The 16598-nt window shown below is 45.3% G+C and overlaps 1 protein-coding gene across 1 annotated transcript in view; it reads right to left on the bottom strand.

Moving 5' to 3' along the window:
- Nucleotides 1-11008: 11008 nt before the first annotated feature.
- The window catches only part of trabd2a (TraB domain containing 2A), a 54709-nt gene continuing 49119 nt past the window's right edge, over nt 11009-16598 (bottom strand). The window contains exon 7 of the mRNA XM_062555171.1: nt 11009-11297. Within this exon, the coding sequence (XP_062411155.1) occupies nt 11087-11297 (211 nt within the window). The 3' untranslated portion in view covers nt 11009-11086. The remainder of the gene's footprint in view (nt 11298-16598) is intronic.

The following is a 16598-nucleotide window of genomic DNA, read 5'->3' as shown; positions in this document are numbered from 1 at the left end:
TTCCCATATAATTTTTGGCACGACAGTAATAAAACGCAGGTGAGAGGTGCAACTCTAGACCCCAAGGCACATGCTGGGGCTGTTTACAGAAGGGGGTAGGTGAGGGGGCTGCAAGGCCTTCCTGGGGAGTAGTGAGAGTGTTTGACAAGTCTGTGCCACCACCCCACCCCCACCAAAAAGCATGGGAACATTTCTGCAGTGCCTGTATTAGTTTGTCATTTGCAGAGGCCACTGCAATAGTAAAGGCGTACCAAGCTTTGACAGGTTTGATTGGACTTTTTGTGCGCAAGAAGTGAGGGACTAGGCCAGCAGGCCCTGTCTGCGTAAGTGGTATAATCATCTGATTTATGCAGCAATGTATGTGTAAGGCATAATGTATCGTCCACTGGTGGTCAGTGTTAGCCTGGCTAACGCCTACCACTTCTCAAATGAGACGTGGTCTGGCAACCAGACGTTCATTTTCTCGTATTTGAAAAAATGCCCAGATCCGTTCATTGATGTCTATCAAATACGCATAGCTCACCCAACTCGTTCATATGCAACGCTAAGGGCTGCCGTAAATCCTTTGGCGTCGAATGTAGACGCAAGAAGGCAACGGAAACTTCTCGGATGTTCTGTGATTGGTTCGCCAACATCAGGCGAACATTTGGGCGTTAGTTTCCAGACTGGCTTAGCAGCGGGATTGAAATCACCGCGCAAGGCAGTATGGGAAAACCCAGGCTAGGTCAGTGTATGAAATTATTCATGTTACTCTTTATGGGGCCAACAGGACCCCAACACACTGCAGAGCAGTCGATATGAATAAACAATTTGACGGATATTTCTGCAGCATTCTAAAGGCGCTGTATAATAAAATGAGCTAGTACAACTTGCTACATTCCATTATTTATGGACAAACAAATAGACTACTCTGCTGAATTGTGTTTACCGGTAGATGTTTTTCATACAGTATAAGGTACCACGGTTGACCTTGCCTCCTGTTTTGATGCGTACAGAACTGGCTCAGTAAGAGAAGTGTGGAACAGAGGGTGTTATACTTTGACCTGTGATGCATGAGAATTATCTGGACATTTTGAGCAGAGGTGACTCATGTGTTGAGCCGCGTCCAGTGAAATCAAAGGCTGTTTGAACAGCTGCACTTCTCTCTCTTGGCTCGTTGGAGTGGAGGAAGAGCTGCCTGAAATAATCCTGATGAATAAAGTCACCATGGCTTCAGTGGACAGACATCACGAGAACCTCAGCGGAGCAGCGAGACAGAGCGAGTCAGCAGAGAGCGAGAGAGAGAGAGAGAGGGAGAGAGAGAGACAGAGAGGATCAGACAATGCGGCGCACAAGTGATTCATGAAGCTTCGGAGGAAGTGAGGTCATGTTGGACTTCGTATGGGCCGCATGCAAGGTTGCCGCATGGAAGTTCCGTTGCTCCATAAACATCGGACCCAGTGAGTTTATTTACAGTAGTGCTCTCAGCACATGTCCACTGTCTGTGTACATGTTTGTGGGAGAAGGACTAAGTACTGTACTGTACGTCATGTGATTGCCGTCTCAGACGTTTTGCTTGGCCTGAGACCAGCTTGCTCTTCCTTCGTACACCCAGGCTTTACTAAGGGATTCATCTTTGGTAATTGCAATCAGGGGTTTCAGTGGTGAGGCGGGATTAAAGGACAAGAGGATAGAGAGTATGTGGCCTAATTTTGTTTTAGCGGGGTGTAAGTCAGTGCATTAGAAGAGAGGTGAACCGGGTGGAAAGTTTTCCCGTTTTTTGATCTATAGATGCAAAGGGGGAAAGGTCCCCAGATGTCCAACAGAGTGGCTATGACCGATTTCTGGGGGTTCTGAGACTTTTCACAAAAAAACTTTTCTTCTACACTTTTCTTCGTTTTAGTCTTGAGAGAGGTCAGGTCTGGCTAATTTTGTCTCAGTGCTTTTAGCAATGAGTGCTTGCTGTACAGCCAAAAAAGTGTCATAAAAATGTTCAAAGGCTAATTACTTAAAATCACTAGAAATAAATGTGCTTCAGATTTTGCTAGGATAAGAGACGTGTGGTTTCTAGGTAAATTTGGCCAAGGACTTTGAAGAGTTGTTTTTTTGCTCTGTAAGAGAAACAGACAGACGAGGACACAATGAGTAGAGAATCTTAGAACAGCAGAATGCATAACTTTTGTTCTCTACACTAGCTGCTAAAAACAAAGCATGTGAGAGTCAGTCCCATCTGCAGTTCATTTGAAGCCCTTAATGGCATTTGTTCAGAGGTAGCGGTCCTTTCACAATTGAAAATGAGACCACAGTGAAGAAGATTGCTGTAAATCACTTTCACACTTCAATCCTTCCCTTGAAGCAAACAAAAGCCTCATTCAACAGTAAGACCTTCACACACATAATAAATGTTTGTGTTTGTAGACTGCACTTATCCTCACGCTTTTTACAGACAGTCCCTCGAGACATGCATGATCTTGAAACCACAGAAGTGAATGCAAAATTAACCAGCTGTTGATGTCATGTTATTTGCAACAGCTGTCAGTTTTGAAAAGAACATTGCTAACGTGTAGAGTTGTTTTAGCTTTTATGCATTGCATAGTCATCAGTTTTGCATACATTTCTGTATTGTCATTGGGGCTGGCAAGTCTTTGCCTCTGTACTCTAGTCTGCTTTCCTACACGTACAAACTTTTTTTTTCAGGCATTCCTCCAACAGTAATGAGAATAGCTACAACCCTATTTCTGATTTGTAAAACATGAATTCATGTATTCAAAGAACCAGTCATTTGTCATCTTAGACAGACAGAACAACCACTGTTTGAAGTCAACCATTAGCTATGGATTAGTCAGAAGTTTCAACAGATGCTGTGACAAATGGGTCTTACTCAGACCAAATAAAAAAATATTTATGGGAATATGTCTATTGATCCAGGGATTGACTCTTTGTTGTCATCATATTTTTGCGGATATGGACCAGAGCCAATGTTATTCTAAGAGAAGCTCCATCGCCACAGAGGAGATGGCTGGCAAAGAGGAACATGGTCCTTATGACTGGTCATTTGTGGATTGGCTGATTCATCACCTCCTCAAAAATCTTTACTGGAAGCTTCCGATTCATGTGGTTGGCTCAAGGATGTCCAAGTTGTCTGGAATGTAAGTGCATCCTCCTGTAAAACACTTCCACACGTGTGCCTTCACTTGAGGCTAAAGCTTCATCAATCCATGTGAATGGCCTGGTAATGATGTTTTGCACGCTTGAACAAGCATGAAATGAGCCCTCCAGTGTGGGGACACCAATAGAGAGAGAGAAGGAGACTTTGGTCTGAAACACGAGGAACGGATTTGTGTCTTATTTATTTCATCTGGCAAGCGTTGCCTCACTAACGACAGCAAACCAGCATGGTGGTTGACTGTTTCAGTCCCCCCCCCCTATTCATATTCATTGTAACCCAGTATGTCTGTAGCTCTCTCCACCTCGCATTCCTCCTGTGCCAACCCCAACTCCAGTCTTCCACCCAGGACTGCTTTGAAGACCAAGACAAACTCCTGCGCCCGCACCTCTGGGTTTCACCTCTCCAGCGGTTCCCCACCTCGTGCGGTTCCGCCGCCAGGCTCGGGCGAAGCCTCATCAGCAGTTGGGTGCCCGTCCTTGGCAGCCACATCAAGCGAAGCTCGCAACACACAAGGTTAAGTGGGTGCATCCTCCTCTGTTGTTGAGGAAATGGTGCTGTGGTTTTTCAGCAAGAGGAGGAGAGGGCCCTGGGTAAGGAGGTTGGAGGGGGGGGGGGGGCAGTGGGAAGAGAGGAGATGTTGACATTTCTTTGAAAATGTTTGCCTCTCAGAAAACCTGGTTCTTGGTCCTCTAGGTTGGAAACATGAGTCCCGATCGCCGACACCCGCTGGACTCCTGGTCCTCTGCCATGTTTGAGACTCAGAAAAAACACCGCGAGGAACCGAGACTATTCAAAACCGGAATCGAGAAATAAAATGGTTTTGACTGGAGCTGTGTGGTGCATTTGGCGTCCAAGACCGTGTGGGCTCTTTTTCTCAGAGTTTTCTTGCTTTCAGCTCACGGTCGTCGGTTTTGCCACACAAACCCAACCCCGCCGGCATGCCGGAGTGTTTGCTGTGGAAGGCCCTTATCATCTCATTTAGGCCTGCAGATTTTGGCCTGTGAGCTACGCCAGCAGCGTGTCAACGGTGGTAAATGGCTTACATGTCCCACACTTCTCTCCTCCATAGATCAGGCTCTCGGCCGCGCTCCCGAGCTGACAGTGCACTTATGATTTAATCTGAAACACATTCCCGAGCGCCGGGAGACGAGTCGCAGCCATCCGCCGGCGTGTCTGGGTGAGGGTCCCAGACAGTCGCCGGGGGGAAGGGCCTGTGACAGCCCCTCACTCTGGGCTCGGAGACAGACGGATCTCTGGTGGCTTCACAATAAATCAGGAAAAAATGGCACTGGTTCTGATGGACTCTGATTGTTCCTGATGTGATCCGGAGCATAAATATCATGGTTTCATCCACTCCGGTTTGATGACTGGCTAGTGCAAGAACAAGTCCCATTCATGGTAAAAAAAACTATTCAGGGTTTTCTTGCCAACAACAAAAAAAAATGCACATATGGACTCTTGTTAGTTTTCTTGTTTGTGTCATACTAACGTTTTTTTTAAATAACACAATATGGCAGCTCTTAAAATTTTATTATAGACACTGTATATGACCCTATAAGTTGCCTGGCAAGTCTTGTGTTTGTTTTTTGATTAGATTAGAGGAAAGAGCATAGGGGACATAAAGGACCCAGGGTGGAGACATATGGAGTTCGCTTATATGTTTTTCCCATGCTGGGAGAGAGAGAGAGAGAGGGGAGAGTGCCTTTGTTCCTCGGCAAAACAACTATCCCCATGCGAAGTGCAGCATCGAGAGCTAAGGGCCACTTGGGTCATGCAGCATGAAAGCCATTTGCATGTGCATTCTTATCATATGAAACGGACATGATGATTCGCATGTGTGAATCAAAACCTCATGAATTATTTATTGGGGCGATGGCGGCACAAAAGAAAAAATATTTGTTCTGTCCCTTTAAAAGGAGCAGGTTACCTTTTGATCCGCGCCAAAGGAAAACAGTGCTTTCAAGTAACTTGACAGAGATAGCGCATTCTGATCTCGACTAAATAGACTTGACGTTTATAAAAATAAGAGCTCGTTGCTTTGTTTTTCCTTCCTCTGATGCTGAATGGTCGGCCTTACCACACCAAACATCAGATGTTTGTGAAAGGAAACGTTCATGATGGATTGCAAGACTGCAATCTCGCCGGGATCGCGGGTCATTTAAACGTCACTAGATTTAATGGCCCAAAAAAGGAGGCTTCTGCAGCTCCATGATTCATAATGTTGCATGTTTTGAACGTTCAGATAAAAACGTGAACAGCCACATTTCAGCACACACTCATCTCAAGCCTTAAATGGACACCAGCATTGAGGGCTCAATGCCAGAAACACAGAATGTGTTGGTGATCCATGATGACGCCCAATTATTCTCACCAAGATGCTCACCACTGCTTCACAGATATTTATTAGCACTTAAGGGAAGAGTTTAAGAGGATTAGAACCAGTTATCCTTGACCTTGGAAGAGATCCCCTTGGCCACACAAATCATGCATTTTCTGTGATGATCTTTCCTTTGACGTTAAATGGAGCGCTGATGCAGGTGTGCGCCACTGGCCTATATGGACCTCCTCCTCCTCCTCCTCCTTCTCTTCATCCCCTCGCTTTTTTTGTTGAAGGCTGGCCTTCCCCTTCACGAGGCCCTTTGAAGAGCAGGCTGGACAGAAGCAGCTGTTGCTACAGGTGAAAGGCATTACCAACCGCATGCTCCCTCGGCCGGGGCAGACCTGGACAAAGGCCAGTGGAAGGTCTTTGCACCAAAGGTAAGCGGGTGGATCTGAGGAGAGCGCAGCGCATCGAGCGGTGTTTTCAATTTGGGCTGCGGAGGGAAAACAATCGAAAAAAAACACCGCAGTGTAATGGCCAAACTCATAACAAGGCGGAGGGGACATTTAAAGGAGATTTGAAATAAGCCGCGAGGTAAAGGAAACAATCTGGCAACCACTCGATTAAAAGGCCTGCATCATGATGTCATGGGGCTTATCTCACATTATATGGAGACATTTGCAAAACTAAGTTACGTTTGACCATATTCATTTTTTTTTTTTTAATGTTTATGGTTTTCGGAGGATTACAGATGTAATTTTAGCATTTATGAACATTTATTTAATGGTCCTCGTTAGTGTTTTTTTTTTTTGTTTTTCAAATGTTGTTTTGAATCCAAGATCTGGAAACAATAAACTGCCAGCTCATACGCAGACACTTATCAAATACATCCCTGTCCAAGGCAGAGCAATGGCAGTCTGCAGACCTGCAGAGGAGAACAGATGGCATATCCATTCTAAATGGAAACAGAAAATGAACTTGATGTTGCACATAATATTTGATCCGACACAGGCTGTTAACAAGGATTCCATTTACCAAAGCCATATATTTTGTGTCTGCTCAGATGTCAACACTGCTAAAAAAGAAGAACAAGTCATACAAAATATTTATTTCATGCAGTTTTTCAACAAATGATTTGTAAGGGCCAAGTATGTGAAATGTTTCCGTGGATGTCTAAATATACACTTGTGGTTCAAGACATGTCAATACAATGTTTTAATTGAATAGTTACACTCATTTGTACATTCATCTGTTGCTCTAGATATATTTAGTGTTCCAGTGATGTTGAATAGACTTTGTTGTGTTTAGTTTTATATGTATCAGAGATGTGACATAAATCAAACCAATTACATTATCACCCTGTTGTCAACATATTTCACAGAGATAACTGTGCCTGTGCCATAGTGTCAAAAAATAGTCTCACTATTTGTTCATTAAATTAACAAAATGAATGAACATTTTCCAACTTTAATTTAATTTCGTCACTGTGTTTTGTTTGTTTTGAAAATAAAGATCAATGCATGGAACCAAGCCTAAAGTATGTAACATCACACTCGCGCACATGTACATGAACACACACACACACACGAAGCCACATTTAGACTCACTGCTTCACAAGCCCTCCAAGGACAGCAGTTCCGTGCAAACATAATTTAAGACCTTCATGCTGCAGTTCAAACTCAGCACCTTATTGTATTTTTCCTTTCCCTCCATATTGGTACCGGAGCTGGAGGCGCAGTTTGTTTGTGCTGCCTCATGTTGGCTCCACAACATTACAGCCCTTCTCTTGATGAAACGCGACGGGTACTGTCCGGAATGGAAATCTGTTGCAGGGTGACTGATTTACACGCGTGTGACGACTTCCTCTGAGGAAGAGTTTAGTCACATGCTTTCAAATGTTGTAGCACTCCCTTCAGATGCCGTGAGCAGTTACTGTTGGCACTGACCAGTGCTCTGAGCTACTCCGGTGATTCAGAAATCTTCCGAGACAGACGGAGTGAGCACTCTCCGTGCGTGCTTTTCCCGGCAGTGCTGGAGAGCACGGCTCTCCGTAAATCTCCCCCCTTCGCTGTACTCACCACTCAATGCTTTTTAGCGTTTGGAGGACAGGCCCTCTTTTTCCTCCGCCGAGCCAAAAATGTTGACGTCTCTCAAAGCAGACGTTAGAAACTTACCCCGGCCTCAAACAACACCGGCAATGTGACATTTTCACAGCTAAGTGGAAATGGGGAAATCATATTTGCCGTGCTTTATGTTCTATAAAGTACACATAACAGAGAACGCCTTGAAGCTGTGGACAGTTTGATGGACGTGGCGTCAGCGTAGGCCATGTATGTCTTATTACAGTATGTGGCTCGGGGGTGGAGGATAGGTCATGAACAGTCATATGGGCATTCTTATAGATCGGGCCACAGTTAGAAAAAACAATAAATACTCACAAATGCGCTCTGTCTTTTTTTGACTTGTTATTTAAAAGGAGTTGAATGTTGATGGCAAACAGGCAATAAAGACATCATCACAGGCTAATCACATATTGTCCCTGTGTTTTGGCGGGCCGTAAACATATAGTAAAACCAGTGATAAATCACCAGGTTGTGGCTCTCAGATCTGGTAATGCCCTGCCATAAATCTTTACAGCTGTAATTGAGACCTCTTTGTGTGTTTCTCTTTTTTTTGTGTATTGCTTTTTTGGAGAACTGCTTTTTTGAGTTTCTCCCTTATTTTCCCCCTCTGTAATGAATGAATGAACATGCCCTCCAACCCTTTGTGGACTTTCAGGGGACAGCGTGGCGGGCAGTACAGTTTGTTGACTCTCGTTGCCGGCTACCCGACCATTTACCGTGTGTTGACGGACGAAGCCAGAAGCCAAATCTGTTGGTCCCTCACAGAGCCTGTGTGTGTGCGTGCGCGCACCACCACACACACTTATAGCGTGACTCCGTTAAGCGCAAATGAAAACAGTGACTCGGTGCATTTCATATTTTTCTGAGTGGACTTATCTCAAGATGAGATCTCTCCATGCGAAAAAGCACAGCGCACTGGGGTCTGGTCTTTCGTGACCTCCGCCGCACCCATGGCACTCGGGCAGACTGCTCTAAATCCCTCTGTCAGGCTGGGACCAGGCCAGTGTCAGGGCCTCGCATGTACTGTAGCCTGTGAGTCTTTGTGCTCCTTTGGCCTGGACACACTCTGGCCCAAAACGCCCTCCAAGAAAACTTTACGGCGTCTTCTCTCTCTCTCTCTCTTCCATTGCCCTGATCTGAAAGACGCCACCAGTAGACAGAAAATAAATGTTCGCACATTAAACAGCCGACCGCCATGGCACGAAATATGGGCCCTAGTGTTAAGTAGTACATTGTTCTCGTAATTTTTAACACACCCTTGGCCCCAGCAAGAACACCCCCGATGCCACATAAAGAAATGGCGTTTATTGCTGGCGGGATGAATTTTAATCCGTCCAATCCTTTTGGCGCGTCTGTGGGTGCGAGAAGGTCGTGTAAGCAAGGCATGGAGCTGTAGGGCAGCAACCCCCACAAACACAACATTGCAGACATGTCGGTGGTCTGCCGTCCGCCATTCCTGTGCCGTCGTGGCAGTGAACCGCTTAACCGAGATGAATCCCTTCTTGGCCCTTGACGGTAAGATTATTGAAATGTTCCCATAAAAAATTATGAAGCACGACTGCCAGGTATGGAGATCTCCGCATCACTGACTGTTGGGATGGCTTAAGAGTAACGTTTTTTAATGTTGGGGGGGGACAATATGTCACTTAGTGGACCATGGAGAATTGCCATTCTGGGGTAGGAGGATTGCAACCCATCTGGTGCTGAACTGCCAACCACCAACCCAGTGTATGGAAAGTGAAGCCATCCAACAGTGTCCGCGAGGGTCCTTCACACTTGACCGAGTGCCACACGTAGCATGTTTATCAAGCACATCCACTACAAACATAAAAATCTGCTGTGAAAACAAGCGAATGATGTACAAAACAACGTGTTTAAATGGTCCATATTTAACATTTGTCCACGGCAGTAAATCTGTCCGTGTGTCGTTGCTGCTATACATCAAGCAACTCCCAGAGCTGCAGGGGAGTTCAGGCCTTGTTTACTAAACAGTAAAACATCTGCATGATCCTGCAGGATCAGTGGCTTGTTCTACGACCCACACTTTTCACTGTAACTTCATGCCGCTGAAAGGAGACTCTCCACTACAAGTCTTGGTGTTCTACTTTTGCCTCTGTGTGCACTGCAGTAGAGACCTATTGAACATCAGCAGGCTTCACCAATTTCCTCGCAGCTGTGACAGTGTGCCATTGGCTTCTGCACTACATTTATGAGAGGAAAAGAGGCTTGTGAGGAGACTGGTCAAGGCTTTTTGATTCATGCCAGACAGCCCACATCGCCCCGGCATTGGCACGTCACCACAGGCGCATAATTTTCTGCTATTATTTCAGCAGGTCATTAAATATACTGTAACAACATCATTTTTCTATGTTATGCCTTGCCAGTCAGTTCATTCCTGTTAAAACAATGTAATATGTTAAAAAACTGCTGGAGGAACATCTAGCCGGATAAATTCTCCGCTCGTCTGGACATTACGAACTGTGTTGGGTCAACACGGAATGTTTCATAAACTGAGTAATTTCCACGGCTTGTTTAACACAATTGATCCATTACAATGAGATTATGTCATAGAGGGGATGTCAGCTAATTTAATTCCGCATGAGGTTCGCTGTTAACAAAGTGCATGACATACACAGGAAATACCCTCATGCTCTACATGAGAACACAGTCTTTAGCCAGTGGCTAATCCTATGAGTAGTGTTAAAGGTTCACCCTAGTGTGCCAGATTGTTTTTCAAATTCAAAACAAACAAAGAGTTTTCACTAGATAAATATTTTATTGTTTAACAGAATAACAAAAATAGTACAGTATCCTCATGTCACATAGTGTAAATGAGAAGGTCAGAACAAGGTGTAATGGTTTAGTCTGCTATGCGGTATCCTGAAGAGTTCACTTGGGAAGATTGGATGTGGGAACATGAGGAACTGTCAAAATAAACATATTTTCCATAACCTAGAAACTATATAGTTAAATAAATTAGATGAATAAGCTCTATGTCATACATACAATCAAGATTCTCTGAACAAACACACCAACAGGCCTCCTCAATAGGATCATAGTCATTTCCCGTGAGGGGAGATGCATTTAAGAGATAAGGGTGCTGTCATTTCATGATGATAGTTAGTACCTGATTTTTTTAGTCACAAAAATATAAGGACTCTTATTTATAAAACAACAAAAAAATAACAAAAAAAGGACAAAGAAAGACATTCCATACAATCATTTTCATGTTTTTTTTCACCAATATTTCTAAATTACATCTATGATACATAGATATATATACACGCGTCCCACAGTCTTTATGCGATACAAATGAACGATTCTTCAAAAAGAGAAGAATAAATAATACATGGAGGACACACCCGCGTCGCACCCCAGCAGGAGTGCAAACACCCCCCCCCCCCCCACCCCCCTTCAGTCTGTGCCAGTCCTCCCCTCGGAGAAGGGCTTCTGTGTTCTGTGTGGGCATACTAGTCGGCCCCTTTGGCTCTGGCCTTAGAGGCGGAGGAGCAGGAGACTGTGAGTGACCAGCGTCCACAGGCACAGCACGGCGAGGAGCGGCGACGGCAGTGGTGCGAGAGCTGAGCCCGAGAGCGTCCGGCTGTGGTGGGAGCGGCCGTGACCCCTGGACTCGTACGGCTGCACCGTGATGTAGCCGTTGATGATGCGCACCACGGGCGGCGGGGGAGGCGGCTCTATCGTCGAGCTGAGACGGGAGAAACAAACAAACAAACAAACAAACAAACATGAAAGGGGTGCACATGTTACTGTAGCGCGCTGCTCTCACTCGTGAAATGGGAGACGGCATCTGGATCTCGGGTGAAACAGAAGGCAGGAAACTCGTCCTGACCGTTCACTTCAAAGGGGATGACGAGGGTTACACCCCAAACACATGTCAGAGTTCAACAAAGGTTCTTCAACCAGTGGAATGGAGTGTGAGTGCGTGTGTGTATGTGCGCGCACGTGTGTGTGTGTGTGTGTACAGTATTTGATGAGCCTGTAAACTCATGAGGACACCCGTGTGTGGAGCAGGCAGGCCCGGGGCAGAGGTTAATGATGATGCACGCTGCTTGGAGTGTTCAGGAAACAGCAGAGGTTGCTTCAGAGCGGCTGCTATTTATAACCCTGCAGAATAATCCCTCATAACAAGCCCTGCTAGCGCTGTGTGGTCTACTGTTGATGAGCACTACAAAAACCCTGCACACATTCACTCTCTCTCACATACACACACACACACACACAGGCACACACACACACACACACACACACACACACACACACACACAGGCACACTCACTCACAGCTGTGCAGCAGCACTCAAACACATCATCTGGACATGGGCACTGCTATGCATACGGTCTTAACGAATGCACACTCATGCGCGCGCACACACACACACACACACTCATCCACTCATCCATAGCTGTCTATCCACACTGGCATGCAAGCCTGCACACACTCACACTCAATTATATATATACACACACACACACACATATTCACACACAGACATGGTCTGTCATGTAAACACACAAAGTCATACAAATACAAACTCAAGGAGCACGGAGTGCTCGCAGCACCCTGCTAAGAGAGCTAGCGTCACGCTCACCACTGGAGGCTGGCTGCCTCCCAGCTGCCATAAGCCCCCTGACATGTCACTCAGTACGCACCCCTGCTCTGACCACCAGGCTGTGACCAGGGCATCTATTTTTGTTGTCTCTGGCAAAGACACACACACACACACACACACACAAACATACACACACGCACACACAAACACACATACAGAAACTTTGGAGCCTGACAACGATTGTTTGCTAACATGTCTGGAAGTCATCAGATTTAATCTGATCTGCTGTCTGCGCTCCCCACACTCCCATGGGCTTGTAGAGCATGCACAGTTTTGACGTTACAAATGTGAGGGTCCTACCCCGCACAAAGCCCAAAACAGCTCTTAAAAAACGGAGATGGCTATGATTACTCCATCCCTTTCTCTCTCTCTCTCTCTCTCTCTCACACACACACACACACACACACACACACACACATACACAGGACGAGGGCGAATGAGAAAATGGAAGAGGAAAGAATGGAAATAATAACAAATGCATAGACGCGGGGAGAGAGAGGGGAGGACTGGTGTGGTGGTGGTGGTGGTGGTGGCGGTGCTGCTGCTGGAGGGGTACGGGGATTGAGTAGGCCTCTGTCCCCGCAGACTGTCCTGCTGAGCGGCAGCATTAAATCACCGCGGCGGCCCGATTGAGGTCTGCGCCGCACTCTTCATCAGGCATGGCCAGGCCTGAGCCGCAGCCAGCCAAAACAAAACACCAGGAAAAAAAGTAACGGACCAATGAACGAGTGAAACAAGAAAAGAAAAACGACAGGTTCTTAATTCACAGACCACCAACTCTGCCACCCCCACTATATTTCCCCTGTCCGTGTGGATAAAACGACACATCATCAAACACTAAGTAGATCGGCACTCGCTCTGATGGACTGTTGGCCTCTAGTCTTGCTGTGCGATTCACAGTATCTTGGCTGCTGTCAGTACACAGGAGAGAGACGGAGAGAGAGAGAGAGAGAGAGAGTGAGAGAACGAGAGAGGGAGTCCATATATGGAATGAAGTCTTCCAGGAGCAACTGGGTGGCTCACAGCTGCCGAGGACCTGCGCCCTAAATGAACTCGCATATTTAATCAGGCAGAAATACAGACGGCCATTTTCATCAGTGCCATATGCTTGCAGTTAATAATATTTACTTTGCATTGATTGGCCCTGGCAGCCTCTCCTTTGGACATACCCCTGTATTTTATGCTTATTTTAGAAATTACATTCCAACATTTCGTTTTTTTTTTCTCCACTACCTCTTACCCTCCGAAATTTCTCTGAGCTTTTTTTTTATTTTTTTTTATGTGTAAACCTCTGAAGGTACACGCGTTTATTTTTCTTCAACCTGTGCGAAGCATCTGGTGCCAGGGAAGTCGCAGCCACCAGCCGTAATCGCCGGTGACGCTTCGCACGGGGCCACGGATCAAAGGCGGAGGAGAAAAGTCGCCTTGTGTCCGCTGGAACGTTTGAGGCGGCTCTCTGTATGTTTTCAAAAGATTTGGGGCGACGCGTGTCCGTTTCAAAGGCTGGATTAAAACAAAAACCAACACAAAATCCTCCCAATCACGCTGAGGAGGAGGATGAGGAGAATGATGAAGGTCGCTGGAATATCCAACATGACAGCAGTAATTGGACCTTAGGTTGTTTCAAGTGACGCTCTGCGCAATCATATTTCTTATGCTTGTCAAGCACATATATCGTCCGAGGCTTATTGGTTTATTAAAAATCCACCCACAATAAACTGGTTTTATTTTCCATGGAGGATGGAAAAAAAAAACTTGTTGGAAACGTGGGACTGTACCTGGCAGAAGTCAAAGCTTGACTGCGTTTGCAGCTTCTTGGTAGCACGGAGGGTGGGAGTAAAAAAAAAAAACGGATGAAAGTCGAATAAATTGTTTCAGTGCCTTCAAATTGTAAATGACACTCACATCCTACATCTGTGTCAGCAGCGGCTGGAAACAGATGGGCCCGTGTTCTTCGGCCAGTTTCCACTCCTCTCTCTCTCTCTCTCTTTCTTTCTCTCTCTTTCTCTCTCTCCCTCTTTCTCTGAGTTGCCGCTGCTTTCAGGGCTCCATCTGGCTGCGCACAAGCGGGATGACCACTCAGGTCCTCATTCAAGCACAAATTATGGAGAGATTAATTTGAACGATTTCCCTCTCGATCCGAGGCCAAAGAAAGAGCGAGAGACACAGAGAGAAGCTGGAGGAGAACCAATTGACGTGGACCTTTGTGTGCGGTAAACACTCTCCTCTGTGTCTAGCATATGGCCTGAGGACTGTAGGTTACTATGGTAGATCCGGAGGTACAGGATGTGTCTGTGTATTATGGAACAAGGTGGGCTGGTCTGGACTGGACTGAAGGTGAAAATAAATAGTTTAAATTTAGTGCTGTTGTTTGTTTTCTCTTTCAGGGTAATTTAACCTAGTCTAAGTAAAGTTCAACAGAGAGTTTATTTGAGAAAAATGTAAACTTTATTTAAAAAAAGTTGAGGACCCAAAACGACTGAAGTGTAAAGGTGTGTTCCTATTTTTAGATCAATACAAATGTATACAAAAATGAATGTCATGTTATATTACTATAAATATAAAAATATAAATAACCTAAACTCTTAAATATAATTTTTGTCCTCTGGAAAAGTAGTGTTCCATCGTAAACATAAGTATGTTTACCTAAATGTCCACATATACTTTCCTTGCAGAGAATTGTTTTTGGAGAACCTGAGCCCTCAGGGAAGTTCAGAGACACCGTGTGTGTGTTTGTGTGTGGAGCTGCTTGTAAGGACAGTCCCAGCTCACAGGCCCATGGACCCACAGCGGCTGTTCCCACGCTGAACCCAGCAAGAGGAAAGCAAGCCAGGCTCATGCATATGTGAAAGGATTTTTTGGCTGCAGGCAAGGGTGTATGAGGCTCCTAGTCTAGCCAGGCGAGTTAAGGAAAGAAGACGACGGTTAGGGAGAGGGGAGAGATCTCCTTTACGCCGGCGAGAGTGTGTGTGTGTGTTTGTGTGTGTGTGTGTGTGCGTGTGTGTGTGTGTGTGCTTTTAGATGGCTGATATGGGAGCTGGTGACGGAGCCGCCCAGGCAGCTCCCGCGGTGGGAGGCGAGGAGAGGAGCGGGGGCCGGGGGGCCGGATGCGATACGATGGGCTACTGTGGCCCTGCCTGAGGGGACAGAGAGGAAGTATCTCCTCCGTCTGAGAGAGAGAGAGAGAGAGAGCAGCTCCCCCCAGCTTGTCTCTGACTCGTATCGAACACAGTGACACCTGAGATGCCACTAGGACTGAGACAATTAGGATGTAACTATCTCACACGCAACACAAGTTACACAATTACATATACACACCTACACTGTTAATGTAAAAAAACCACACACACCGGAACTAAAAACTAAACACACACATGCACACACACACACACACACACACACACATGTGCACCTGTAGTAGCCACACAGCTGCACACAGCATGACTCTGACTGTGGGTCTCCTGGTCGATCTGATCACCAAATCCACCACACTGTCTGGCTCTGCCACTCAAGCTCTCCTTGAAGGTTTATTACGGCAAATTATTGGGTGTGTTTATGGTCATAATTGAGGAGTTATTAACTCCCAAAGTTTGACTTTGGCTGCTTGTGCAGTGCACTAAATCCATCGTAAACCACATAACCTGAACAACTTTTGGAGACTAACGACAGTGAACACACGGAGAAGGAAAAAAATAATAAGCCTCGTAAATTACATTTTTGTGTGCCATAAAATTCAGTATAACACAATAAATCATATTCGTGCAACATTCAGGGAAAAAATTGGATACCAGACACTTAAAGTTTGGAAACTGGACACTTAAGGACAGTTGTGTGGAGTTTGTCATAAAAATATTTCCCACAAGAATTTCTGTAGATTTGTGAGACAAAGTTTACACTTTAAGTCATTTTCACAGTGGGCTTGTAGACTAAATGTGAACATTCAGCATTCCCAATTAAAGAGTAGAATGCACTAAACCTTATCTTTAAAATATTAAGGTCTTTAGAAATATACTTAACATAATATGAACTGAAACTTGGCTTTATCCATCTTTTTAATGTGTAATACTTTTCATCCTCCCTCCCTGATCCGCTGGTATATGGTAACGCAATCCTCCCTCTAAATACTAAACCTACAGACATACTGATATGACATTAGCTTTTATAAAATAAATGAAATGAAAAAAAAAACACCTCTTCTGCACAGGTGTGTTGGAGAAGACCCTAAGTCGACAGTCATGAAATGTAGACACTGCACACTGTTTTTCTTGCAAATATCAATTTAATCTATAAATGTTTCAACCTTAGTCTGAAGGTCAAAGGCCCGAAATATTGTGTATAAATTAAATTAATATTGGCAAGAGAAAAATAGAGTGTGGG

Source organism: Sardina pilchardus, chromosome 14 (assembly GCF_963854185.1).
Source record: "Sardina pilchardus chromosome 14, fSarPil1.1, whole genome shotgun sequence".
NCBI classification, from domain to species: Eukaryota; Metazoa; Chordata; class Actinopteri; order Clupeiformes; family Clupeidae; genus Sardina; species Sardina pilchardus.
This window is presented reverse-complemented; position numbering and strand designations above follow the sequence as displayed.